General features: G+C 35.1%; 1 protein-coding gene across 6 annotated transcripts in view; it reads right to left on the bottom strand.

The window, feature by feature from the left end:
• The window catches only part of ADAMTS20 (ADAM metallopeptidase with thrombospondin type 1 motif 20), a 167365-nt gene that overhangs the window by 41790 nt on the left and 98349 nt on the right, over positions 1–27226 (bottom strand). For all 6 annotated transcript variants that reach the window (XM_032421117.1, XM_032421115.1, XM_032421120.1 and 3 more), the window contains 3 exons: positions 9540–9707; positions 1373–1546; positions 1127–1297 (listed from right to left, as the gene is read on the bottom strand). In XM_032421117.1, the coding sequence (XP_032277008.1) occupies positions 1127–1297; positions 1373–1546; positions 9540–9707 (513 nt within the window). The remainder of the gene's footprint in view (positions 1–1126; positions 1298–1372; positions 1547–9539; positions 9708–27226) is intronic.

Genomic DNA, 27226 nt, shown 5'->3' with positions numbered 1-27226 from the left:
CTGCATCAGGCTCCCTGCTCAGCAGGGAGTCTGCTTATCCCTCCACCCCTCACCCCACTCATGCTCTCTCTCTCTCAAATAAATAAAATCTTAAAAAAAAAAATCAGACCAAAAATAGTACATACTGTGTGATTCCGTTTATGCAAAACTCTAGAAAATGCAAAATAATATAATGAGGGATCCCTAACATAAAAAAACAGATTAGGTTACCTATAGTTGGGAGGGAGAGGGGAAGGAAGTATAAAGTAGCACTAGGAAACTTTTGGGGGTGATGGAGATGCTCTTTATTTTGAATATAGTAATGGTTTTATGGGTGTGTACACCCATCAAAACTTAGCAAGTTATACACTTTGAATATGTGTGGTTTATTGTTTGTAAATTATGTGTCAAAAAAGCTGTTTTTAAAAAGCAGTCCAATTTGCCAAACTGTTCCTGGTAGTTGATTTCACAGTTGGTCCCAACTAACACTTCAGAACTGAACTAGAGGGCGCCTGGGTGGCTCAGTCATTAGGCGTCTGCCTTCGGCTCAGGTCATGGTCCCGGGGTCCTGGGATCGAGTCCCGCATCAGGCTGCTTGCTCGGCGGGAAGCCTGCTTCTCCCTCTCCCGCTCCCCCTGCTTGTGTTCCTGCTCTCACTATCTCTCTCTCTGTCAAATAAATAAATGGAATCTTTAAAAAAAAAAAAAAAAAAAAAAGAACTGACCTAGAACAGAACTGAACTACAGTTTAACATACATGTTGCTATTACTCTCTCTGCACCATCCAACTGTCAGTGGTTCCGTTCCCTAGATTGATATGCATACCATTATCTGCCCCTGTATTCAAATTTATTTTTTTAAGATTTTACTTATTTATTTGAGAGAGAGAGCACATGCGAGCAGTGGGGAGGGGCAGAGGGAGAAGCAGACTCACGGCTGAGCAGGGAACTCCATGTGGGGCTGATCCCAGGACCCCGGGATCATGAACTGAACTGAAGGCAGATGCTTAACTGACTGAGCCACCCAGACGTCCCCCTGCCAACCCCCAGATGCAAATTTAGACCCAGTTTCAACTGCAGCAAATTTGAGACTCAGTTTTTTTTTTTTTTCCAGGAGCAAAATGTCTTAACTTTCTTTCTTTGCCTTACCTGTGATGAGTCTCCTGTTACCACAATATACCTGCAGGAAGGGTTCCTGCACTTTTTGATTGAAAGAGGTCTGGTTGAAGGATCACAGAAACTCTCGTTCACGTGAACATTTCGTGCATCGGTGCACTTCACTTGCCGATGTGTCTCTGTTTTGGTACATGATGTCGAACACTAGAAGTGCAATGACAAAATGAATAACACGTTCTTTCAGGCAGTGTCTTTGAAAGTTTGCCTGTCAGTACTCACGTTCAGCCACTCTCCTGCTACCCACTGGTACTGTTTGCAGTCCTGACGCCAACACTGCTGCTGAAAATAAGGCCGGGTGGATCGATCACACACTTCCTCAGCCACCCGACCAACGCCTCTGAGTCTACAGTACACATCCCTTTGCTGAACTCCCACGCCGCAGGTCACAGAGCACTACAGAGAAGCCCAAAGGGTTTGAACAATTAGCTAACAAATATCAAATTACATAAAGATGGCAAAATAGTACCATGGCCTATTTTCTTGTTTCTTTTAAACATAACCTAACATTACATCAGCTACTAGATAGAAAATATTATGCAATTAGAATTTTTCTAAGACTGTCTAGTGTGAAGCCTCCTTACAAATGTGCAAATAATTTTTTTTTATTTTGCAATACCTACTTAAGCCTTATGGAAACTATGACAAGTTATATGACAAGTTGATCCCACAATAACTAAGAACTTGGTTCACCTTGTAGACTTGAATTCTTCGTACAAACTGTTGTAGCATTTTACTCTAAATGCACTTGAAAATTTAGAATTACAAGCAGTATAAGCAGTGGGTATAAGCAATGGGTATAAGCAGTAATCGCTGACTTGAAAGAGAATTTATATATATATATATTTTTAACCTATGAAGAAAAGTATTATCTACATAGCTTACACTTACTTTCATTTTATGCTTAGGCAGTTGAATTTTGCCCCCACTGAGTGTTTTCACAAGAAAGAGCTCCATTGTATGGAGACAAAAATAACTTAGTATGTATTTTATGCAGGGCACAATATTAAGTAGACTAAAATGTCTGGAGGTAGTTTAGCTTATCTGAACCTCTTGTGAAAATGTTTAGTCTATAAAATAAGGCTCCTGCAAACATTTTCCAGGGATAATTTCAGAAATATAAGCTACATTTCGAAAACTTCCTGGCTCTAAACCTGAAAAAAAATTTTCCTGGAAAAACATAATTCACAAAACACAGCCTAGCAAGAAGTTCTAGCAGACAAATATAATTTTCTAAAATTCAAAAATCCCCATAGTTTATTGGTCATAGCACATGTTTAGAAAAATCTACTGTGACCATGGATAACTACTATTGTGGATCTCTTCCATAAAAGGAAAAAAAGATGGTCTACAGCTTGGAAGAAAACAAGTAACTTTCTGTTTTTCAGTTTTTTTTTTTTTTTTTAAAGATTTTATTTATTTATTTGAGAGAGAGAGAATGAGAGAGAGCACATGAGAGGGGGGAGGGTCAGAGGGAGAAGCAGACTCCCTGCCGAGCAGGGAGCCTGATGCGGGACTCGATCCCGAGACTCCAGGATCATGACCCAAGCCGAAGGCAGTCGCTTAACCAACTGAGCCACCCAGGCGCCCCGGTTTTTCAGTTTTTTTAAAAGAGTACAAAAAAGTAAACTGATGCAATTTTAGATTTGAACAGAAAAGAGAATATATGGCTTAAATGAAATATTTCTTAACCCAATGTCATCAATAACCCTAACTGCCAGATCCAACAAAAATGTTTCAAATCTTTTCTTAATCTCATGGACACATTCAGCAGCATTGACCACTTTATGTGGAGCCATTCTGGCTTCTGTGATTGAAATCTCCTCAGGTTCCAGGTCCTCTACTCTTCTTAGATTGCTTCTTCTCAGAGTCCTTAACTGACTTTTTTCTCAGTTAAGCCTTAAATGTTAGCATATCCTGGGATTCTGTTTATAACCTGCTTTTCTTTATACCCTGTGAGTACTCTGAGCAGTTTCTTCTATGCACCAGTTTTCTAAATCTGTTTTCTCCAGCCTTGATCCTAATTCTGACTTTGACATTTACATTTGCATGTGTTTATAAGAATGTTCTATGTATTTACAGAAATTTCATGTGTTTTCTCCATAGATATGTCAAAGGTACCTCAAATTCAATATTTCCAAAGCAGAATCTTTGCCCGGCCAGGTCCCCCTACAGTGGTGGATGCTGTGAAGATAGGATTACTCACTCTTCAGTCGAGTGACTTACTAGCATGAATTCTCAAGGTACACCTCTAACTCTAAAACATGCACCCTTATTTAACAGCTTCACAGAACTACATACTTATAAGCATGTTCTATATTTTTAAAAAATCCAGATATCTAATGTGAAGGCAATGTGAGACTATAATTACAACACAAATGATTGAATACACTAACTCACCAACACTGCATAATTTAATTCAGACGGGAAAAATCAGCCAAATATCCTATTTACATGTAATATACTAGAACACTGCACAGACTGACACTTCAAAGACTGGACAGTGGAATTGGAGAAGGTGAATTCTAGCCAACCCACAGGTACTATAGACATTTTAGCTACTGGAGAGCAGGCTTAAAGAAATGTTAGAATGTGCATTGTCAAAATAGGTTCATCAAACTGCTATTTCATAAATCATTTAAAATGCAAATATGCAATGTTCTCTCTGGGTGCATTATTTCTTATTTCTTATTAAGATTTAGGTCTTGGGCACCTGGGTGGCTCAGTTGGTCAAGCGACTGCCTTCGGCTCAGGTCATGATCCTGGAGTCCCGGGATCGAGTCCCACATCAGGCTCCCTGCTCGGCAGGGAGTCTGCTTCTCCCTCTGACCCTCTCATGCTCTCTCTATCTCATTCTCTCTCTCAAATAAATAAATAAAATCTTTAAAAAAAAAAAAGATTTAGGTCTTGATTTCCTCATAGTTATTTGTAACTGTGCCTTATTTCAAGTGAGTCAATAGTGAGGCAGTAATATTAGCAATAGTAGATAGAGCATTTGGAGTTAGGAGAGACTCTAGGAATATGTAACTTCAATTTCTCTTCAATTTTGAAATTCCTTTTACAGCAATAGTAAACGAAGGGCCATCAAACCTACCCATACTTTCCTACCCTCAATCCGGGTACATTCACTACATCCTGAAAGCAGTCATTCCATTTTTGGTTGACTCTAAGGTTAGCGAATACTCAGCTATTTTGTGGTGAAATATTCTTCTTTAAACATTTACCATGGTCCAGAATCTGCCCTCCTTCCCAACACAGAACAAATCCATATTCACTTTCATGGGAGAAAGTATGAAGGTATAAGGCCTAAAAGAGTGAGAGCTATTTTCTGACCAATAGGAGTTGACCAATAAAATTGCAGAAATGCCAGTCCAGCATTCTGACATTATAAAGTGGCTGAATCAAACCCAAAACCAGTGATCTAGTTTTGTTAGGTAAAGAGGAAATGTCTTTGAGTTTAAGCCAATAATCATCAGGGCTTTTCCAATTTGCAATAGAACACAATGGACCTGACAAAATACTTGTAACCTTTTGATTGTACTTCTCTGGGGATTTGGTAAATTTGTCATTGCTTTTCTTAAAGCGTGGGTCCTCTGGAATAGGCACTGCTCCAAAAATGTGAGCAGGATCTGTGCCAAAGATTTGAATGCTATCCATCAATAATGTAGCCTAATATGTTGCTAGTAATTTCAGCAACTACATCATATTTAATATATGATCAACTAAACTCTGTTATGCTCCATAAGCTGCAAAATCCATATATATCTTATACTTATGCAACATACGTTTTAAAAATATAAACAGCTTGCAATGAATTCAGTAAAACATAGAATTTACATTTCTATTGAATGCATTACTATGTGTGATGCAATGGCAATCTACAATTGTTGACTTTAGGTGCCCTCGTAAGAGTGACAGTATGTTGCTCAGGAAATATAAGGATGAGCTGATGTATAATGATAATAATGAAATGATTATGACAGCAACTATAGTAAGGAAAGCTCAAATAGACCTGTGTTCAAGTGCTTCCCCGCCACACACACACACACACACACACACACACACACACACACACACTTTCGGTCTGTGACCTGTACAAGCTACGTAGCCTCTTTAAGCTGTTGTTTTCTCCTCTCCAAGCAATGTCAGGAAGTGACTGTCCCTTGTTCCTCCCTTCCTATTCCCATTTCTTCACTTTTCTTGCTGAGATAAAGTTATTTCTGCCTTGAAAATTTCTAGATACATGCCTTAAACCAGAGAGTGAGTCATCTCAGCCCACTCAAAGAAAGGCCATCTTAAGTATCAGGAAAGAGAAGAAAGGGAGAGAGAGAACAGGCAGCACAGAAAGGTAAGAACAGAGTGGCTGCACCAGCCAGAAGAGAGTGAGAAGCATAGTTTGCTCAGCCCCAGAGCCAAAAAGGACATCTTCCCCATCCTGGGGCTCCAGCCTATCTTCGATGGTAGGAACATCGCTTGGGAAGAGAGAAGAGGTTCTGGGTTCTTGCCCAGTGGCTATGGGGACTCAATTAAGATTTACTATCTTTTTAGGTTATAAGAGATATATGTGCATACATCAGAAATTTCTGAAAATAAATACAGGTTTATGTCTTTTGGAAATATAGAAAATATGGAATTATAGAAATACAAAATCACTTAAAATGTTAACATTTAGAATATAGTTTCAAAAATTTTCTTTTTTCAGGGGCTTTGGGAGAAGGGGGCACTAGCTAATAGATTGGTGAGATTTTGGAACTTCTATCACCTTTGGTTCCAGCTCTGATCTTAAACTAGTAGAAAGAAAATGATGGGTCTCAGAGAAGGGGAACCAGGCAAGTGGTTGGTATCAGGTGACTCTAGATTCAGCAGGGTTGAGTGAGATTCTTTAGGTCATCTTTCTAAGTTGTCCAGCAGATTTGTCATGATCAAGGGGAGGCAAGAATTTTGGACTTTTTTTTTTCCCCCTGAGTATGAAAACTACATTTGGATGGTAGAACTAAGTAGATGGAGCATGAGACAATGAGGACTCTAGCACCATGCTAGCCTTAAAAACTTGAATATACAAACAAAGCTAGTATTCCCAAATAGGTAAAATTAAGTTTAAAAACAAAACAAACAAAACAACCTTTCTGGTTTCAGAAAGTGGAGGGGGTTATTTTTTTCTTTTAAATGATTCTAGTATTTACTTTACCTCTGAAGGTGTACATCTGGAAGCAGAGGACAAATGGCCCTCTATACCAATGTTTGTTTCTGTTTAGCACCAGTCACTAAACTGCATTACTAAATCCTTTCATTGAAAAACGGTATCAAATACCAAATGAAGAGTGTTACTTCAAAACTCATTTGAGCACCTCTGTAGTCACAATTTGCTAAATGAGTTTCCCTTTTGAGGTAGAATGTAAAATAGTAATAAAATGAAATTGTTTTATAGTGAGTGATTCTACTAAAGCAATGCTACAATTTATACAGTCGGAACAAAGTAGCAACCAGTGATTATCTCGTAACTACCTCTGAAATTACACTTCTGTTGAATATATTATTATATGTAGTGCAGGGACAGCCTGCAATTGTTAACTTCATGTGGGTACTTTTTATAGAATAAATCAAAAGCCAATGACTTCACAAATGGTCATTTGTTTCTGGCAGAGATTTGAGGACTGTGTGGGTGTATGAAGCTAATTTCTATGACAGGGAAAACCAATTCAAAGAGAAGAAAGCAGACTCTGTACAAAAGCATCTGTGTGTTTTTTTTTATAGTCTTTGAATATTCATATCTGTATCTTAGAAACCCCTTAAACATGTTCATGTAAGTGAGTCTTATATAATTTCATACTTGGTGGTAAGCCAAGGCCAATTTGTTAGCACCGATGATTGATTCGCTGTTGTGGGGCTGGAGGTCAAGGGTCAGAAAGCGTCTCGTGAATACCGACCACAGCAGCTGGAGCAGCCGCAGAGCCGCAAGGGAATTCTGGGGAGTCAACAGGCATGCTGGTGGCCAAGAAGCAAAAAGCCTCTCCCACTTCTACACCCATTCCCCACCGCCCCCCGCCCTGTAGTTCCTGGCTGATGTCAGAATTAGGAAGCCCCTGCCACATGCTGGGTTCAGTGACTTTACAGTGTTTCACCCTTTGGGAGAAAGCCACTTTGCCATAATTCTGGCACATCCTGGTCCAGATAAAATAAGGCAAACCCCGACCTTAAGCAAAAAACCGCAATACGACAAATACATAAATTAAGAGTTGGAAAGTGTTTTTTGCAACTAAATCACAATATTCAAGATAAGAAGTATTCGACTAGATACTAAGTTAAGTGCTTAATGAACAAGTTATCCTTTGTCCCTGAGATTCAGTGGCCTGAGACAATGCTGAAGAAGTAGGCATGGGTTAGGTTGTAGACTGACCATGTAAAGACAATGGCCAATCACAGAAGACAGGAAGAAATACAAGGATATTTGAGTTATTCTAGAGCTCACACTATATGCAAGTAAATAATGGCAAAAATACATATAGGGAGGCCATTGCACACTTGGGAACAGGTGATGAAATAGACTGGAGTGTTCGCAAGGAGATTCAAGAGTTACTTTGAAGGAGAATTGGAAGAACCTGTTGAGTGACTGACTGCAAGGTCAAGGGAGAAAGAATGATCTAGTGTTCCTTTCTTAAACAGCTTAGTAGGTAGTAGTGGCATTTATAAAATAAAATAGGTTAATGGGAAATCTTTTAAATCATAGCCTTTGCTAAAGCATGAAAAATAATTTTATTACTCTACCAAAATTCAATGAAGAAACAAATGCTTAAGATATATGGGTTTTTTGGGCGCCTGGGTGGCTCAGTTGGTTAAGCGACTGCCTTCGGCTCAGGTCATGATCCTGGAGTCCTGGGATCGAGTCCCGCATCAGGCTCCCTGCTCAGCAGGGAGTCTGCTTCTCCCTCTGACCCTCCCTCCTCTTGTGCTCTCTCTCTTTCATTCTCTCTCTCAAATAAATAAATAAAATCTTTAAAAAAAAAAAAAAGATATATGGGTTTTTTGTGTGTGTGGGATGAGAAATAAACATGTTTGCTCCCAGTTCTCAGTCAAGTATTAGGCATTATTCTCAGCCTGTGAGCACTTGACAGAAGCTATCTCTTCTACAAAGAAACCTGAGATGCTCAATTTGGGAGCTTTTTATTCAGTAAAAATGACACGCTGACACAGCACCCTGCCAAAGCTAGTGCCCTGCACCGAGGCTCTAACCTCACAGAGTAAACTGTGATGACTTAGGAACCCAGAGGAACCCCACTTCTTCTAGCTCCTCTCTGAACCCCTATCTTTAATGGACATCATTCCAACACCACACAGGAGCAAGGAAGCTGCATCAGCAGAAGAGAGGTTTTTCTTCCCTTCTCAGGACTATGACCTTTAAGAAATGGTGAAGCCCCCTGAGGTCCTGCTGAGAGCAGCCGGACAGCTATGCTGAAAGCCTATCCCCATTGAGATCAGGCCCCCAGAAATTATTCTAGTGAAAATTTCCAACTTCATTCATGGCTTTTACCTCTTCGCTACTTCCCAAGCTGGTCTTTGTTTGACAACCACGATCAAATGCATGCCACCCCCAATTTAGATTTTGGGCTTACTTCCCTGAGTATGCCAGGGCAGCTATCAATCACCCTTCCTTTATTAACCGAGTTCTCAGTCTGGATCTCATGTATATATCGGCTTCATTTTGGCTAAGTCTTTCCAAGTGTGTCCACTCTAGCCTTAGGCTAGCCCAGGCTCCCTAGTTCTGACATGTCCCTAACTCTTAAACAACTCCAATCATCATCCTGTTTAGAACATACCAGTCCTTTCTCCAAAATGTAAGCTTAGCTCAAATCCAAGACTTTGGTGTGGAAACAAGGCAGTCACTAAATATATCATCATCTATACTTTCCTTTTTTTTTTTCTTTTTTCTCTCTCTCTCTTTTTTTTTTTTTTTGTTGTTGCTGTAGTGTTCAGCGATTTATTAGTTGCATAGAACACCCAGTGCTCATCCTAACACGTGCCATCCTTAATACCCATCACCTGGTCACCCCATCCCCTCACCCCCTCCCTCCTGTAATCCTCAGTTTGTTTCCTGGAGTAGACTACCTGGAATAATAATGTGATTATCAATAGCCCCCCCCCCTGGTATTCAGTAACAGAATTTCTTGTAAAGTTTACAGTCACAAAAAAATCAACTGACTAATTTGTTATTTAACTATAGACTTAGCAAAAGTGTTAACACTGTACATTAATTCAGAGCATAGTGCAAATAAATGTATAACAGAATAAAACACATTTTAGTGGAGTAAAAACTTCAAGGTTATCAAAATAGACTTGAGATTTTCTTTTTAAATGCAAAAATACATTTATAATTATAAAATACATCGCATACCTCCTTCCATCTATTGGCTTTCCATGAAGGGCATCTGACAGATCTACAAGCTTTGTGAGTTCGAGGTTTCTGTAGATGACTGCAATATTTGTCTTCTAATTTCCCTTGGAATTGGTCAATGCAAAGCACCTCACGGTACTTTAAACCTTTACCACAAGAAGCTGAGCACTAGAAAATAAACATGAATACATTTAATTTTATCTTGACTAATTTATCTTCAAAATGTATAAAATGAAGAACCAAAACATCATTGCTTTGATGTTTTCATTAAGATATACTTTGATATTTTTAATTAGAAAGAATTTATAATCTGTCCATCTGCCCTGGACCATCAATGGATATTGATACCATAAGGTATTCATTAATTCCATAAAAAGTACTGATTGTCTACAGTATACCAAGCATTCTTCTGGTATGTAAATCTTCTAGATCTTTTAAGGGTAAAGACTATCTGAAGCTAACTCCTGTTATCACACATGATGATTTAATTTTAATTTTGTATGGTCACCACCTATTCTATTTTTAACCCCATGTTTCCCACACTGCAAAGTATACTTTGGATGTTAAAAAAAAAATGCAATGATTTCTCAATGCAGGGATGGAGAAAGGAGAAAAGTCATTTTTTTAAGTGCTGAAATTCAGTTCAACTTTGTTTTTTGCATCAATCTCAGAAAATATCTCTCTGCACCATTAACCTTCCAATATATTCAGTTAAAAAAATAACTAAAATCTCTGTAAAGATGTAAGTGAAATAATAATTTGACTTCATTTTTCAGCCAGTTGCCATTTAAAGAATGAGGCCAGGACAATGTAGTGGGAAGAGCTTGGGCTCTGGTATTGAATACCAGGTTTGCCTCTTACTACTTGCACGACTCCAGACACATTTCATCACCTGTCCAAGACTCCATTTCCTCATTTATAAAATGGAGATAATAACCACCAGTATTACAGCTTATTATGCAGATGAGATTAAGAATATGAAAGGTCTAATCCAATCCTGTTACACGTGGTGCATCCTCAGTAAATATTAGCTTCCTCTTCTACTATTGTCCTTTATATAGTCTCAGAATGTTGGAAATTTTCAGCATGATATATGTACCAGGGAAAAGTTAAGCAAAGACATGGATTCCAGACAACTCCTCTCATACTTCTGAGACAGCTGTTCACATATGGTTTCATTTAGAAACATATACTGAGTTCAAAGAGCATTAGATAATATATTATACATTTTATCTATCAGTTCAAAGACTGTTAGACTATCTAATACAGATATTAGATGCTTAAAATATTTTAGATAAAAAAATAGTGAGGGTATAATTTATCTTTTTATATTATCTGCAATACTATATCTCATTTGTGTAGGCAATTAATTTAATACAGTGCCTTGATTATTAAGACTTATTACCATATCCAAAATGTTCTCTTTAACACAGCCTTACATGTCACTTAGAACATACTTAATTCTGTGGAAATCTCTAAGGGATCTTCATAACCTGTATTAAGCATGCATTCTTCCTATTGACTTTCTCTTTTGGATCTACTTATATGCTCTACTCTTCCTGACTTGGGTTCTTCTCAGTTTTTTCTTGTTTTGTCTTCACTGTCTATTTTTCAAAGAGTATGGTATGATTTACACCAAAAACATCACATATTATTGAGTATCAAGCATATATCATCAAGAAGTATATGTACATGTTCACACATGGAAAAAATGTTTTTCTCCTTAGGTACATATTCTTTTTTCTAATCTTTGGGATCTTTAGAACAGAAGAACATTCATTACTCTTCCTGTTAGCCTCTTTTAAAAAGTAAGCATTACTGTGAATATTTAAGATCAACACAGTTGTTCTATGGAAGATGTAAAAATATTTAGTATCTTATTCATTCTGTGAATATTATTGAGTTTCTACCATATACCAAGAGTTGCAGACACAGATTCATTAAACATCTCTTGCTTTTGCCCTTGATTTATTCTTAAAGTGCTTAGAATCTAAATGACACATATCATCGATTAAATGAATAATACCAAAATAGATCTTAGATAATATTAAACCCAATAAAGACCAGGAAAAAACACATTAAAATAATACAATAAAAATTATGGATTTAAGGAATTCTGAAAAGTAGCCATTCCTTTCTGGGATGTTTGATAAGTACTCAAGGAGAAGGTGGTATTTAAACTCAGTTTTGAAGAAGTAGGCTTGCTGATGGAAAAGATGGATGGTCATATATTTGTTTAATATCCTTAGCTGGACATTGCCCACATGTCTGGTTTTGTAAAATTCTCAGAGTTCTAACAGTGCCAAGAATCCAAGAATCACACAGTAAGTATGCAGTACATTATTGATATTTCTGATAAGAATGATCAATTCATTTACAAAACTATGTAGTATAAGAGGGAATACTGAAGATTCTCCTTTAGAATTGAGCAATATATTTCCTCGATCAGCAATATCTAAGAATGGAATGTAAACTCACACATTGTAGTACACTATCAAAGATTATTCTTCACAAGACTGAATAGTGTCTCCTACTCTCACTCAAGATCATCTTTCTCTTCTTCATTATTCTAATCTTTAACCAAGACTATTATTAAACATAATTTTAAACATTTTTTTTGCTCAAAAACTGACAATGGCTATTATCTTTAATAGTAAATCAAAACTTATATTTTTCTTTGTTTTCTTGATCCACTAAATTTCAGTCAACATACCTTTCTGACCTTATAGTCTGTTACTTTTCAACATGTAGAGTTGCTCTACTTAGGCATATTATATTCACTCAACAAGAGTGCCCAATTCATGTTACTTCCTTTTACCTCAACTAATCACTTCCCCTGGTGCTTTCTAAATGTGACTTATCCTTAAAGCTCTAAGTCAGTCCCATGTCTAGGGTAAATACATATCAATCTTTCACTTCTCTGAATTCTGAGTCTCACTCTGTTTTTTAGCACTTGATCATTTTCTACTTTTGTCACATACTTTATCTACCCAGACTTCTGGAGGTCAAGGACCTTTTACAGATTACCCACATCACCCACAAAATGGCAGGTACAATAAATATTGGCTGATTAATTGATGTTGATCCTTGTGTAAGCAATTCTTATTTGTTTTTGTTAAACTCTAAAGTAATTTATTAAAACATTTTAAATTCCTTGAAATATATTTATTCATTTATAAACACAAAGTTTCCCTAGGAAAGATAGACAAAACGTACAAAATCAAAGAATTGCAAAATAAATTATGCTTGGTCACAATTTTAAAGTAGAGCTTTATTTCCTCAAGTTTTGAAGAGGAGTAAATACATAATTTTATCATGTCTGATGAATTCCATGTGCGTATTTAAGTGAAAGAGAACATGTTATACAAAGAATAATGTTTTAGTTGGAATGAGGTAGTCATAAAGTAAATAACTAGAGAAATGCTACCCTCTTTCTCTCAAACCAGAATACATTCTGAGTTGTAAAGATACCACAAAAGAGCTCACTTGATGGGATATTCAAACATGACAATTCTTTTCTCTGGCACCCCAGCAATTTTTTTTTCTCTATTTTATATTCCTGATACCATCCTACTCCCTTGAGATTTTATTAACACTGTATATTTTCCAGCATTCTTGTCAAAAGAGCTCTTAAAAATCACCCCTATTGTCCTTAGTTGACATAGTCTTAAATTCTGAGATATATTTTCATGAGTACCATGGAATGGTAGCTATAGGATACAATCTACTTCAGCAGTAGCAACATTATGGGGCGCCTGGGTGGCTTAGTTGTTAAGTGTCTGCCTTGGGCTCAGGTCATGATCCCAGGGTCCTGGGATTGAGCCTGAATTGGGCTCCTTGCTCAGTGGGAAGCCTGCTTCTCCCTCTCACACTCCCCCTGCTTGTGTTCCCTCTCTCGCTCTCTCTCTCTCTGTCAAATAAATAAATAAAATTAAAAAAAAAAGAAAGGAAAATGTTAAAAAAAAAAGTAGCAACATTAAATACAAGTAACCTGAACTCTTCCTGTAAATTAGGTAAAGACAGATGTGTCTGTAAGGAAAAGAAAACATTTGAAACAAATGTAGAATTTGCAAGCCCTAAAAATGCAATAGAATCTCCAGAATTGTGCAGGTTGGATGGCACTTTCAATTCCAAGATGGAATTTTGGAATTAAACATTCTAATATGATTAACTCTGGAACAAGTCTATTTTTGTTTTTAAAGTTGTACATAATTCCAGAATAAGATTACTTTTGATATTTGAGGTGTGGATTATAATTTTGTTTGTTAAGAATATTACAGAAGAGTGAATTGACAGTTTGTGAAAGATGTTGATTCTAAACACTTAAATTGTTAAACAAAATAGAACAATGAAGTTTATTTAGCTCCCATTCTAGGAAATGGAAAACATCACCATCGGGTGCATGAGAAGGTACTCAACATCACTCATCATCAGGGAAATGCAAATCAAAACCACAATGAGATATCACCTTACACCTCTTAGTATTACCATCATCAAAAAAATGAGATAATTAATGCTGGTGATGATGGGGAGAAAGGGAACCCTTGTGTACTGCTGGTGAGATTGTAAACTGTTACAACCACTATGGAAAATAGTACAAAGGATCGTCAAAAAATTAAAAATAGAACTACCCTATGATCCAGTCATTTCTTCTGAGAATTTATCCAAAGGAAATGAAAACATAAACTTGAAAAGATATCTGTACCCCTACATTCATAGCAGCATTACTAACAAAAGCCAAAACATGGAAACAACCTAGGTCCATCAATGGATAAATGGATAAAGAAGCTGTGGTGTACATATATACCATGGAATATTATTCTGCCATAAAACTGGAGAAAATCCTGCTATTTGCAACAACATAGATGGACCCTCGGGGACATTATGCTAAGTGAAATAAGTCAGAGAATGATAAATACCATATGACTACACTTATATGTGGAGTCTTGAAAAAAAAAAATGACTCAGAGATCAGATTTGTGGTTACCAGAGGTAGGGGGAGGTGAGAGGTGACTAGGAGAAAGGCGATCAAAGGTACACACTTCATAAGTACTAGGGATGTAATGTATAGCATGATGATTACAGTTAACACTGCCATAATATATATAGGAAATTGTTGAGAGTAACATCTAAGAGATCACAAGGAATTTTTCTTTGCTTTTTTTTATCATATCTATATGAGATGATAGATGCTAATCAAACTTATATCAATGATCATTTCATAATGTAAGTCAAACCGTTATGCTGTACACCTTAAATTACACAGTTATGTATGTCAATTATATCCAATAAAACTGGAAAAACTTAGATGAAGTGAGTTTTTTCTTTATTTCTAGATATAACATCATCTGTTAGTTATCTGCTGAAAATGTAAGAACTCACAACCGTATGGCTGGGTGTCACATCTATCCAATTGCTCATTGTATGGCAGGTATTTGCTAATTTCCTCAGACAAACAAGAAAAACCTACTATCAGGTGACAAAATTGTTCATACAATCTTTTTGTTTTAGATGAGCTAAACACACAGAAATGCAATCATTATACATTACAAATCTAAATCCAAATATGCTTTATTACAAACCAGAAATCATTTCCATCAAGTGCAACTGAAGAAGCATCAAATTATAATATATAAAATGGAGTGGTTTTGATTTAAACACAATTACAGCTAAAATATAATCAGGTATTGAAGTGTCTCTTGAAATAATTTGAGAGAATTAGTTGTGTTTTCCTTAGCCTTAAGTGGCAATTCCAAAACAATCAATGAATTTCTCAATATAGGGACATGTATTATTTATCTTTATTTTGATCTTTTCCAAAACTGAACTATGTTATGCTTCTGTAGTAAAGTTAAATATTTTAATGGAAAATTTTGACCATAGCTATTTTGCAAGAGAATTTTTTTTATGTTTTGGTGATTATATGTTAAATGTCTTTATAACACTATTACAAAACAAGATTTATCTATGAAATGATATAATAAGGAAATGATAGTTTCAGATCAAGACAGGCCATAAATTAGATATTTTGTGGAATAAAACACTTGTGTGTATGCATTCATGCATGTATGTTTTATCTATTTTTTTTTTTACTTTTAAGAAGCCTGTAACATTCTCTAAATAAAATAAAGAGGCTGCATCTGAACCCCAGGAACAGCATGGTTTTTGAAATCTTCAGCAAGCTAGTAACACCTACATATCTAAGAGAAGAGCCCAATTACAGTAAAATCTTAGGTATGAATTTTATACAATTACTCAGTAATTAGGGACGTTCCCCACATTGGTTGAACACTATTTTAAATTGAGTTCTCCTCAGTTATTAAAGAAGTAAAACATTAACATAGTTAGAATAAATAGCCAGAATATACTAGAATAGGGTATTCCTGTGTTTAAACAAAAAAATGACAAAATATGGATATTAAGAGTAGGATGTCAACTCTGCAAAATAGTACTGCTACTGTTCCTTTAATTCAATGCATATGTGCACTAAAAAGTAAGATACTAAATCTATCAACAGAGACCCTATTCATAGTATTTCCTGAAAGATTATACTTAGAGTTTTAAAGTTAAATGGAGTTTGAAAATTCTTTTTAACCTGTTACAGACATTCTTGACTATGCAGCTTTAATAAACCAAGATAGCATTTGGTCCTAAAAATAATCACTACTGAAATAGTTCATATTCTATTGCATTGCCTCTAATTTAAAATTTGCACTTCAGATGTTTAACATTTTTTAAAGTCAGATTCATTTGCAAAAATGTTTTGAGTCCCAACTTAAAGGACATAGAAATATATTATTAACAAACATATCCAGAAAACTTTCTTTACATTCACATCATTGTGCTACTTATAACATTTTAATTTCTATTTCATGTTCTAAAATGTTATTTCTAAATATATATGTATATTGTACATATGTATATATTTAATGTACACAATGAATTTACAGTTCTAAGCTAATATGATTATCTCATGTGTAATTAATTTGGCTAATTCAATTGGAAGTACTATTTAAAGATAATTTATTATAAGATAATTGTTCATATTTTCTAAATTATGGCTTTGGAAAATTTCTGTGATTATTTTCACTTTCAAATTTAAAACCTGAAGTTGCAATAATTAATGCTAGTAAGCTACAGAAATTTTCACTTATCATATATTATTTTCTACACATAAAATATTAGAAAATCAGAATGAAAAATCACCTCAGTGAAAGATAACTAAAATACTCAATTATTGGATTAGTTTTCTTCAGTAATAAGATTTGATGAACAATCACTACAAACATGGCCAAAGTTTATTTTGCTGTATGAAATAGTAATTCTAATTCAAAATGTAAACACTATCTGTTGCAAAAGAAATAGGAAGAACTATCATTAGTTTAAGTCTTGTAATTTATTCTTTTAGCTTTCTAATAGTATAGCTTGTATGTACTAAGAAAGGGTAATGAACACTTCAGACTCTTCTATAAAATCTGTTTAGCAAGTGGAACTCATCTAAAGAGTTCCTAAACAGAGTTTTTATTGACTCATTGAGTAACATAAATCTTTGCAATCATATGGTAACAAAAAAAAAATGTTATTGTCAATATGAGAATAATATAAATCTTGACTAATTTCAATAATTCTATTGGGGCCATTATTGTAAGTTTACTTTTTCTTAATGTCTTTATACAAATCACAACAACTGGGACGTTATTTTGTAAGACCATACGGCACACTCTGTGATGAAAACCCCACTCTTATCCCCTGGGAGCCTACATCCAGAATCATGAGAATCTGCCTCCCTGGGTGGAACAAAGTAGAAAACTATTCAGTGTGGGTAGACCATAAAAAGATAAAGATCAGAAAAGTAACTAAAACATACCTTTAAAAAGATATTGACTTTTAAGGCATTACTATGGTAATATTTACAAAATGCTTAAAATCAAGCGCCAGCAGACTAGCAGGATTTACCATTTCAAGTTTCTACAAATGTTTTTGTGCTAGCTGTGGGAGTTAACAGAAATAAAGCCAAGAAGTTTGCTTTCAAGTAGGGTTATAAAGGTCTGAAAAGGAATATGCACAGAGAATTCTCAGATGAGAAGTAAAAAATGAGATCTATGAATGCTTTGATATGACAAAGTCAGAGTTGAAATTAAAAGAACAATATCCATTGAACATATTTATGTCTATTTATCATATGTAATAATAGTTGAGATGCAAGAATATTTTAGGGATTAATTTCAATGAATTTAAGCTAATTTCAAAATTATCTTAGATTAAAAATGAATTCTTTATATCAAGTTTCAGGTGGGGTTTCACGGCTTTTACTATTGGAAGCAGAGGACAGAATAAAAGGGCATGGGATTTGGAATTGGACATGTACATTTGAATCTCCATTGTCAGTAGTTGAGCAACCTTGGGCTAGATGCTTAACCTTGCTGAGCTTCAGTTATCTCATCAGAGCGTGGCAATAATAATACCTACCTCAGGGTAGTTGTGAGATTAAAGGATAACATATGAATAACCTAAAACAGTGCTTGACACAATTCTCTAAATGAATATTAATCTTCCATTCCCTTTTCTTTTTCTTCCTTTCCTAATCCTGAGGAGATATAAAGTGGCGAAAATACAATCAATGACATGGATTTCTCTATGAAACACTTGAATGGAACACAGGGATTGTTCAAGGCTCATACATTCAGATTTCATTCAATGGTAATCACCCCAATGGAATTCCAGTAAGAGTCTATCCTGCTTTCCCTGAAAAGAACTCTGCTTACCTAGATACTGAAAAACACATCAGATACACGTTAAATTATAGTCACAGTGGGCATAAGGAAGAGAAACTGGAAGGGAATGCAAATAGACATCTGGTTAAAGAAATTAACCAGTTTCAGGTAAAATTGGTGGAGTGACCATATGTATTCATCTCCCCTTCATCAGTTTTTTTCATCCCACAAAGTCAGAGTGAACCAAATAGATTTCAGTAACTATGGAAGATCTAAAGAGGATAAAAGGAATGAAGAAGACCAATATGAAGGAAGACAAACTTGTACCTGCAGAGACAAGAGGCTCAGCAATGGACGCAAGGAGCGGTGCTGCAACTCTTCCACTCCTCATTAGCCAGATCAGGGGCTTCTTCTCTGCAGAAATTAAATGTGTGCGTGGGGGAGCTTTTGCATTGGGAATGCTGAAGGAAAAATAGTGTAATTCCACACACCGAACTCTTGACCCTTACTTACTCTCTCTGCCCATATTATTCTTGCTTGCAGACAGGGTATTAGAGGGTCCTTCTCTGAGAAACTGGGTCTCCAAAAGAACAGACCTTCAAGTATTGACTTATAGGGAAAATCAGTTACTAAACTCTACGCAAATGCAGAGTTTCCAATCAATTCTCTAGTGCCTTATTTTTAAATAATAATGAGCTGCAGAAAATCATCAACTTTTGAAGAAAATCTTTGGTAGGAAAAGCAGAAAACCATTCCCACCATCACCTTATGAAGATTAAAGAGATAATCAAGAATCACCCCTCCAAAAACTATAATTAATGTAAGAGAGCAAATATTGTATGATGAAATAAGAATAGGTTACTATGACCCCAAAATAATCAGAATGCAAGAAAAACCTCCTGGTAATTAAAAATATAACTAAAATAACTCAGGAGATGGTTAGATATTGACAGTTTCCCACTGAGTAAAACCAAATGACAAAGATAGGAGAATATAATGAGAATTAAAGGATCAATCCAAGAATCCTAATATCCAACTAGAATGAGTTCAATAAAGAAAAACATTGCATAGAAATTATATAAAAAAAAATTTCTGAACACAAGTCTCCTTAATGAAAGGGCCTAAAAAATGACTAGCAAACTGAATTTTAAACAAAGTTGCCTCATCATGAAATATTAGAATGACAGGGATGAAGATACCAAAAGCTTCAGCAGCATAGAGAGAGAGATAATGGTACATAGATCAGAATTCAGAATCACCAGATTTCTCAATAAATAGGTCAGAATGCTGGAAGATAATATCTAAAAAATTCTAAGGGAAATTTTTTTATTTCACTCATGTAGAATTTAAGAAACAAAACAAAGAGAAAAGATAAAGAGAAAAAGGCAAAGAAAAAAAAACCCACACCAGACTTTTAAATATACAGACCAAAATGGTGGTCGCCAGAGGGGAAGTGAGTGGGAGATGGGTGAAAGAGACAAAGGGGGTTAAGAGGTATGAACTTCCAATTACAAAATAAATAAGTCACAGAGGAGTATAGCACACTAATTAGATGTATGCACCCCTATGTTTATTGCATTATTTACAATTGCCAAGACATGGAAGTAACCCAAGTGTATATCCATAGATGAATGGATAAAGATGTTGTGTTTATATACAATGGAATCTTACTTAGCTATAAAAATGAATGAGATCTTGCATTTGCAGCAACATGGATGTAATGCTAAGTGCAATAAGTCAGACAGAAAGACAAATACCATATGATTTCACTCATATGTGGAATTTATGAACAAAGAAAAAGCAGACAAAAAAACACTCAAATACAGAGACTTGGTGGTTGCCAGAGGGGCAGTGGGTGGGGAGATGAGTGAAATAGATAAAAAGAATTAAGAGTACACTTATTGTTATGAGCACTGAGTAATGTATGGAATTATTGAATTATATTGCACATCGGAAACTAATATAACACTGTATGCTAATTATACTTCAATAAAAATTATTGAAAAAAATTGAGGGAAATTATTCTCAAACTAGAATTCTATAACCATTCAAATTATTAATCAAATACGAGGATTGATTAAAGACCTTTTCAGGTTTGCAAGATGGAAAAATGTTATCTCCTGTTTTTCTTTTTTTAGGAAGATGTGTAAAAGTGTTTGAGAGAGGAAATTTTAAAAAGAAATATCTGATGCAAGAAAATGTCATCAAAATTGAAGATGAGTAAAATGACTTTCACTTTTTGAGAGAACGGGACAACAAGGTTAAGTTCATCCAGGCCAGATCAGAGAAGGAAGATTTTATCTTGGAGGGGGGTGTCTGTCTGCAAGGCATCTAGGAAAGAAGAAATATCTGGGTATTTAAGAAAAAATGTTCATGGAGATTTTACATACCTGTTCAGGCACTTGAAAGAAACACTAGTGGTTGGACATTTAAAAAACTAAGCAATTTTTTAAACAAAGGTATTATTAACTCCAGGAAAATTAAAGAGTTGTATAAGAAAGGAACAGAGCTCAACAGTATAGACGCTGGCATAAGGAGCACCATTAACTGAAATTTATTTGGAAGACAGGATTAGTGGCCTATATAAGAGAATTAAAATCTCAACCTCTATTAAATGAAACCAATAGGTAATGTTTTTTGACGCAACAAGAAACAGCAGAAAAAGCCTATTAATTTGAAATATGGAAGCAAATACCAGAAAACAGAAGGATTTAAAGATTATTTCTGGGGTAGGAAAGACTGCAACAGGAGATAGCTTTTTCTTTATCAACATTTTAGTACCATCTCTTAACTATGTACATGTGTCATATCAATAAGACTATTCAAAAATTATAATCAATGATATTTGTTTCATTAATGAAGATTAAGGTCAAACTGGAGAGTTGTCTCTAGAGGTATGTTCTAGAGCCCTAGGCCCACCCTGTCATGGAGGATGTTATTAGCTATTTTATGAAGACAGAGTATGCTTCCTGATTTACTTGTGACATGAAGTTGAGAGAACTTATTTAAAAGTCACATATGAGATTTTAAATAAAAACTTGAAACTAACAGAAAAAAGTCAGGCATGAGAATTAAAAAGTAAATGAATTGAGGCTAGAATGAAAAGAAATAGAATAGAAATCAAACTTCTACACCCTGGCTTAAAAATATTATCTACTGCTAAGGATAAATAAAATGATTAATGACAGTATCACATATAGGTTTATACTGATGTAAGATCAGTATAAGAAAAACTGGGTGACTACTAAAAACAAATTTGATACAATATTGTATATATTGGGTGCACCATTCACACCAAGGATTGCAATATTCTTTATAGCTATACCATTTTGCTAATAAATGAGATGCTAAATGTCACATTTTAAGAGTAACAACAAAGGATTTGGGGATGGTTAAAGAGTTAAAATAGATATATTTAACCAGAAACACAGAAGAACAGCTGTCTTCAAATATTTGTCCTGTGGAGGAGGAATTTAATACATTCTTCAGTGTGCAGAATGAGAATTACAGGTGAATCTTTCATACATAACGGTTTCAGCTCAAAATGAAGAACAATCATATAGTTTTCCTGAAAAGAAGTAGGCTATATTGTGTTGTGGTATGGTCTCCAATTTTAGAAAGATTCACTAGACATGGAAACTGTGTATACTTCAGTTGAGAAAATTGAATTTATGCTTTGTGTAGAATATGAAAATTGAAATTCTCTCCCAATTTTAAAGATGGGATACCAAAAAAAAAAAAAGAAAGAAAGAAAGAAAGAAACACCACAGTGTTTTTCAAGTATTTTAAGAATCACAATTTAACTCTTTAGATATGTATTTAATGGGCTGACTTAAAAAAATTCTATTGTTTGCTCAAATGAGAAAATGTAATTTTTTTTTTTAAAGAGCAAGCAAGCTTGGGGGTGGGGAGAAGGGCAGAGGGAGAGAGAGAGAGAGAGAATCTTAAGCAGGTTCCATACTCAGCATGGAGCCTGATGTGGGGCTCAATCTCACAACACTGAGGTCATGACCTGAGTCGAAATCAAGAGTCAGATGCTCAACTGAGCCATCCATGCACCCCGAGAAACTGCAAATTTCTGCATACCTGGATTATGGGGGCATCTTTGGTAGAAGGAGAATAGGTCATTCCTTAGTTCTTAAGAATTATCGAATAAATCTCACAGTTTTAAACCTCTTTTCTTATGACATCAGTTACCTGAATGAAATCCTGAAGTTATTACCAGATTTTAAAAACTTAGTTTCTGAGAAAATAGGCTTCCAGAAAGAATCTGCTTTTTATTATCTTAACCACAAGCTAAAATTTTTCCAACTAATTTCTCTTTTTAAAGATTTTTATTTATTTATTGAGAGAGATAGTGATAGAGAGAGAGCATGAGACGGGGGAGAGTCAGAGGGAGAAGCAGACTCCCCGCTGAGCAGGGAGCCTGATGTGGGACTCGATCCCGGGACTCCAGGATCATGACCTGAACCGAAGGCAGTCACTTAAACAACTGAGCCACCCAGGCACCCAACTAATTTTTCTTTTAAAAAGTTCTGTAGAGTTTTCCTAAGCATTAAAAAATATATAAAAAAACATTTCCATATGTATAAGTGATATTTACTCATAAGTTTTCTCTATGTTTTGACTTACAAACTATAAAATATTCTCATAGCTCGAATGACAAATTTGAAGACAATATTGAATTTCATAAAATGCAAAAAAATATCCAAAGCTCTCAATATAAACCATAATCTTAAGTGACTTACTCTACAATATCTAAATAAAGGGAATATCTTAACATAACAAAATTGGATATTAGGATTATTTTCATGTATAAATTGTGTGGCAGCAAAAGCAGCTAGACTTTCTACCAAAATATACTCACACACTAAAGATGTTGAAGAATTATGAGAATTCTAAACTTAAGAACAGAAACCACATCTATGTTTACTGAACAAGTATATGCCATGTAGAAAAAAAAAAACCTGAGAAAATATATACAAAGATCTTTTAAATATGCAATCTGTTTTATATGAATGAGTTAGAGTTGAATTTTGTTGTACAAAAATAACACAGAAAGGAAAGCTTCATGTAATAGAGCTCTTTCTTCAAAATTTTTGTTGTTCTGATACTATGGGGTGTCCTGTGGATCAACATAGATAAGGGCATCCTCCTGGTTTCATCTAAAATTGAGATCTTGCCAATTTCAGCAAAGAAATGCTGGCATGGAGACAGTAGCCCATATGAGCTACTGTTTTTGAGCCTGGTCCCTAATACTGAAGAAATGCTCAGGAGTGAGGAAGGAGCCATGCCTGATTAACTTCCATACTACTAGATGTGAAAGTCCTCCAAAAGCCCAGGAATCACACTAAAGAACTTTCCCTTAGATGGAAGAATGGGGACTCTCTCTGGTGGCAGAATAGGGAGTCATTTTTTATTAATGTGGCAGTACAAATTGACTTTTATTCTTTCATTCTCCTAAAAATATAGCACATTACCATTTAGAGAGCATAATTCGCATTTTAATTCTTACACTATATTTAATGGTATCCCAAACAGAATATTAAACATAGAAAATGCTTTCTGGTTCTACCTATCAAATATTATATTTGGGTTTATGATAGATAAAATCTATAATGGAAAAAAGTTCCATAAATATATGTTTATACCTTGAAAAATATTACAAGCTAGTAACAGAAATGATTCTGCTGTGGGCAAGCCTTCTTCTGACAATTTTTTTTTTTTTGAAGATTTTATTTATTTATTTGAGAGAGAGAGAGACAGATAGAGGGAACACAAGCAGGGGGAGTGGGACAGGGAGAAGCAGGCTTTCTGCCAAGCAGGGAGCCCGATGCGGGACTCGATCCCAAGACCCTGGGATCATGACCTGAGCTAAAGACAGAGGCTTAACGACTGAGCCACCCAGGCTCCCCATTCTTCTGACAATTTTAATGACTGCACCAAAGTTATGTTCCACAGAAATCTAACTGCTTGATACAATAGTTCAATTATTTATATTTTGGAACTAATTTATAGTATTTGCTACTAAATAAGATCCCATTAAAACGAACATTTGTCTCAAAAATAAATTATGACAATCATCTCTACTTCTTGTGATGAGTACTGGGTGTTATAAGTGATGAATCACTAAATTCTACACCTGAAACTAATATTACATTGTATATTAACTGGAATTTAAATAAAAATTTGGAAAGGAAAAATAAAAACATTTATAGCTAAAAAAAAGGCGTTTATATATGGCCAACTTTTTTAGCCTTCGTAAAATTCTTACATGTGACTCAAAGATTTTTATCTGATAAAATGTTTTTAATTTATAATTCTCAAAGGCCTTTTTGTTTCATATTTAGTTTACATAATTACTAATTATTATTATGCATTTATATTTCAAATCTTCATATTAAGAGCCAATTAAAATCAATTATTTGTCCTAAAATAATCATTTCAACTTGCTTCAATATTAGTTTTTTCATTGCTTTTACTTATACTTGGTTCTTTCATATTCAGTCATTAAAATCTTTTCCAGATAGTAAGCAATAGCAATCCATCTGTCAGTGTATTGAACAGCAAGTTGTAAGATATATAAAATGTATGCTTTAAAAACAATAAAACAGGGCGCCTGGGTGGCTCAGTAGGTTAAGCATCTGCCTTTGGCTCATGTCACGATCCCAGTGTCCTGGGATCAAGTCCCACATTGGGCTCCCCGCTCAGCGGGAAGTCTGTTTCTCTCTCCCTCTACCCCTCCCCCCTGCTGGTGTTCTCTCTCTCATGCCTTCTCTAATAAAATCTTTAAAAAAAAATAAAATAAAAACAATAAAACAAAAATGAAACAAAATATCTACCTTCCAAGTCAAGACAGAGATATTATGTCCAAAACCTTCCATGTCCTTCACAATAGCACCCTTCCCTCCTTTTTCAGGGACTACTGCAACCCCTAATTTTTATTAATTATATCCTTCCTTTTCTACATAGTTTTAAAATTATGTTGTATCTGTAAGGTTTCAAACTGGAAAGGAAAACCACTATGAATATTATGAAATATGAGTTGTATTATATGAATTAGTCCTTACACAACTGTGGGAGGAGATGAGGAAGAAGTCAAAAAAGGATCATAAAAAATAACTAACCATGGTATTATTAACAGGTCAGAGCTGGCAGGATGCTAGGCATGTCCAGCTCCTAGAGCGGAAGTACAAAGAGGCTTGGTGGAATATTCAAGGGAAGTTATCGGCTCTTGGGCTATTGCCTCACATGTAATATGCATGTAAGTTTCCTCCATATCTTCTGTAGTCTGATAACTCACTTCTTTTTAGTGCTGAATAAAAGTCCATTGCCTGGATGTACCACAATTTATCCATTCATCACTAAAGGACATTTTTGATGCTTCCAATTTTTGGCAATTGTAAATAAAGCTGCTATAAACAACAAAAATGTATTTTTTAGTCTCTACTAGCTGCGATATGTAATACCTAATACCTCTTATCTCCTGATCCATTCCTATTGTTCTCCCCCATACCAAGTGCTTTGTAAATATCACTAACACACAGTAACTGCTATGTAAATATCTACTGAATAAGTTTAATAGAAACTCAGGGAGATTAAAAATTTAAAAGTCTGATAATATCAAGTGTTGACAAGGATGTGAAACAATTGGAATTCTCATTCAACCACCCTCAGAAAACGGATATTTACTAAACCCAAACCTATGCATACACTAAGATTCAACTCCTGTCTACATATCCAAAAGATCTGCATACATATGCTCGCCAAAAAACAAACGTGAGACATGTTCTTAACAGCATTATTTGTAAGTCTCAAAGTTAAAACAATCCTAAATGCTTATCAACTGGAGAATAATCATATAAATCATATTTGCTTATTTATAAGTCATACAATTGTATATTCCTACTAGATTGCAATGACAAACTATAATTACATGAATTTCACAGATGTAATATTTTGACTCTCAAATTATCTAAGTTCTATGTATATAAAGTTCAAAGGCAGGCAAACGTATCTATGATATTTGATGGCTGAATAGGAGGGGTTACTCTTGTGGGGGGATCGTGACTACAATGGGGTACATGGGGGAATTTCTAGGGTGCTAATCTCGGTTTGGGTGCTGACTACACAAGTGTGTTCACTTTGGAAAATTCACTGAACTGTAACTTTGATTTGAAATTTTGTTGGATATAATATTTCCATAAAAGTTTACTTAAAAAAAGTCTCCAGTCCAAATTGATTTCTCTTATACTAGAGTATAACTTTCTTCAGTAGATCTTGTTTCAGATTGTTCAGTGTGTTATCAGCCTAATATGCTATTTGGGTTTTCAGCTCCTTGAAGAAAGAGAATTATTGGATAAGTGATAATAAGCAAAACACATCGAGCCTCTATGTAATAGGCCGTAATGCTAACCACCTTACCTACTGTTCCATTTAACCCTAAAAAATGTTCTCTTTAGGTAGTCATTGTTTTTATTCCAAGAAAACAAAATCTTAGAAATATTAATTTGCCAAAGTTCCCTCCATGAACTCAAACCTAGGCATGCCACAATGCTTACTCCTAACCACAAGATCTAGGATAAACTTAATATGTATATTGCAGCAGGCTTAAGAATAATGATCTCTCTCCAAATTCTTCTGGTAAATTAAAGTTTACATTTCTCTTGGTAAAATCAAGATTACATTCCCTTATGTAAGACTAATGTAAAACCAGTTTATGCACCATCAAACTGCAGTTTGTAATGCTAGTACTCCAGATTAACTTTCTCATTGTCCAAACTTAACTGATCTCAGACGCTTCCATCATAACTTTTCTCAACTTTATTCTCTTGACAATAAAGCTCTTGATAGGATGTTCTCTTGTATATCTTTTCCTTCCATCTCCAAATGCCATCTCACCTCTTGACCAAAAATAGTCCCATCAATACCCCTCCTGGCTGCTTCTACCCTACAATTTAAGTGTTATAACTA

The sequence above is a fragment of the Phoca vitulina genome, unplaced genomic scaffold (assembly GCF_004348235.1).
Source record: "Phoca vitulina isolate PV1807 unplaced genomic scaffold, GSC_HSeal_1.0 scaffold23, whole genome shotgun sequence".
NCBI classification, from domain to species: domain Eukaryota; kingdom Metazoa; phylum Chordata; class Mammalia; order Carnivora; family Phocidae; genus Phoca; species Phoca vitulina.
This window is presented reverse-complemented; position numbering and strand designations above follow the sequence as displayed.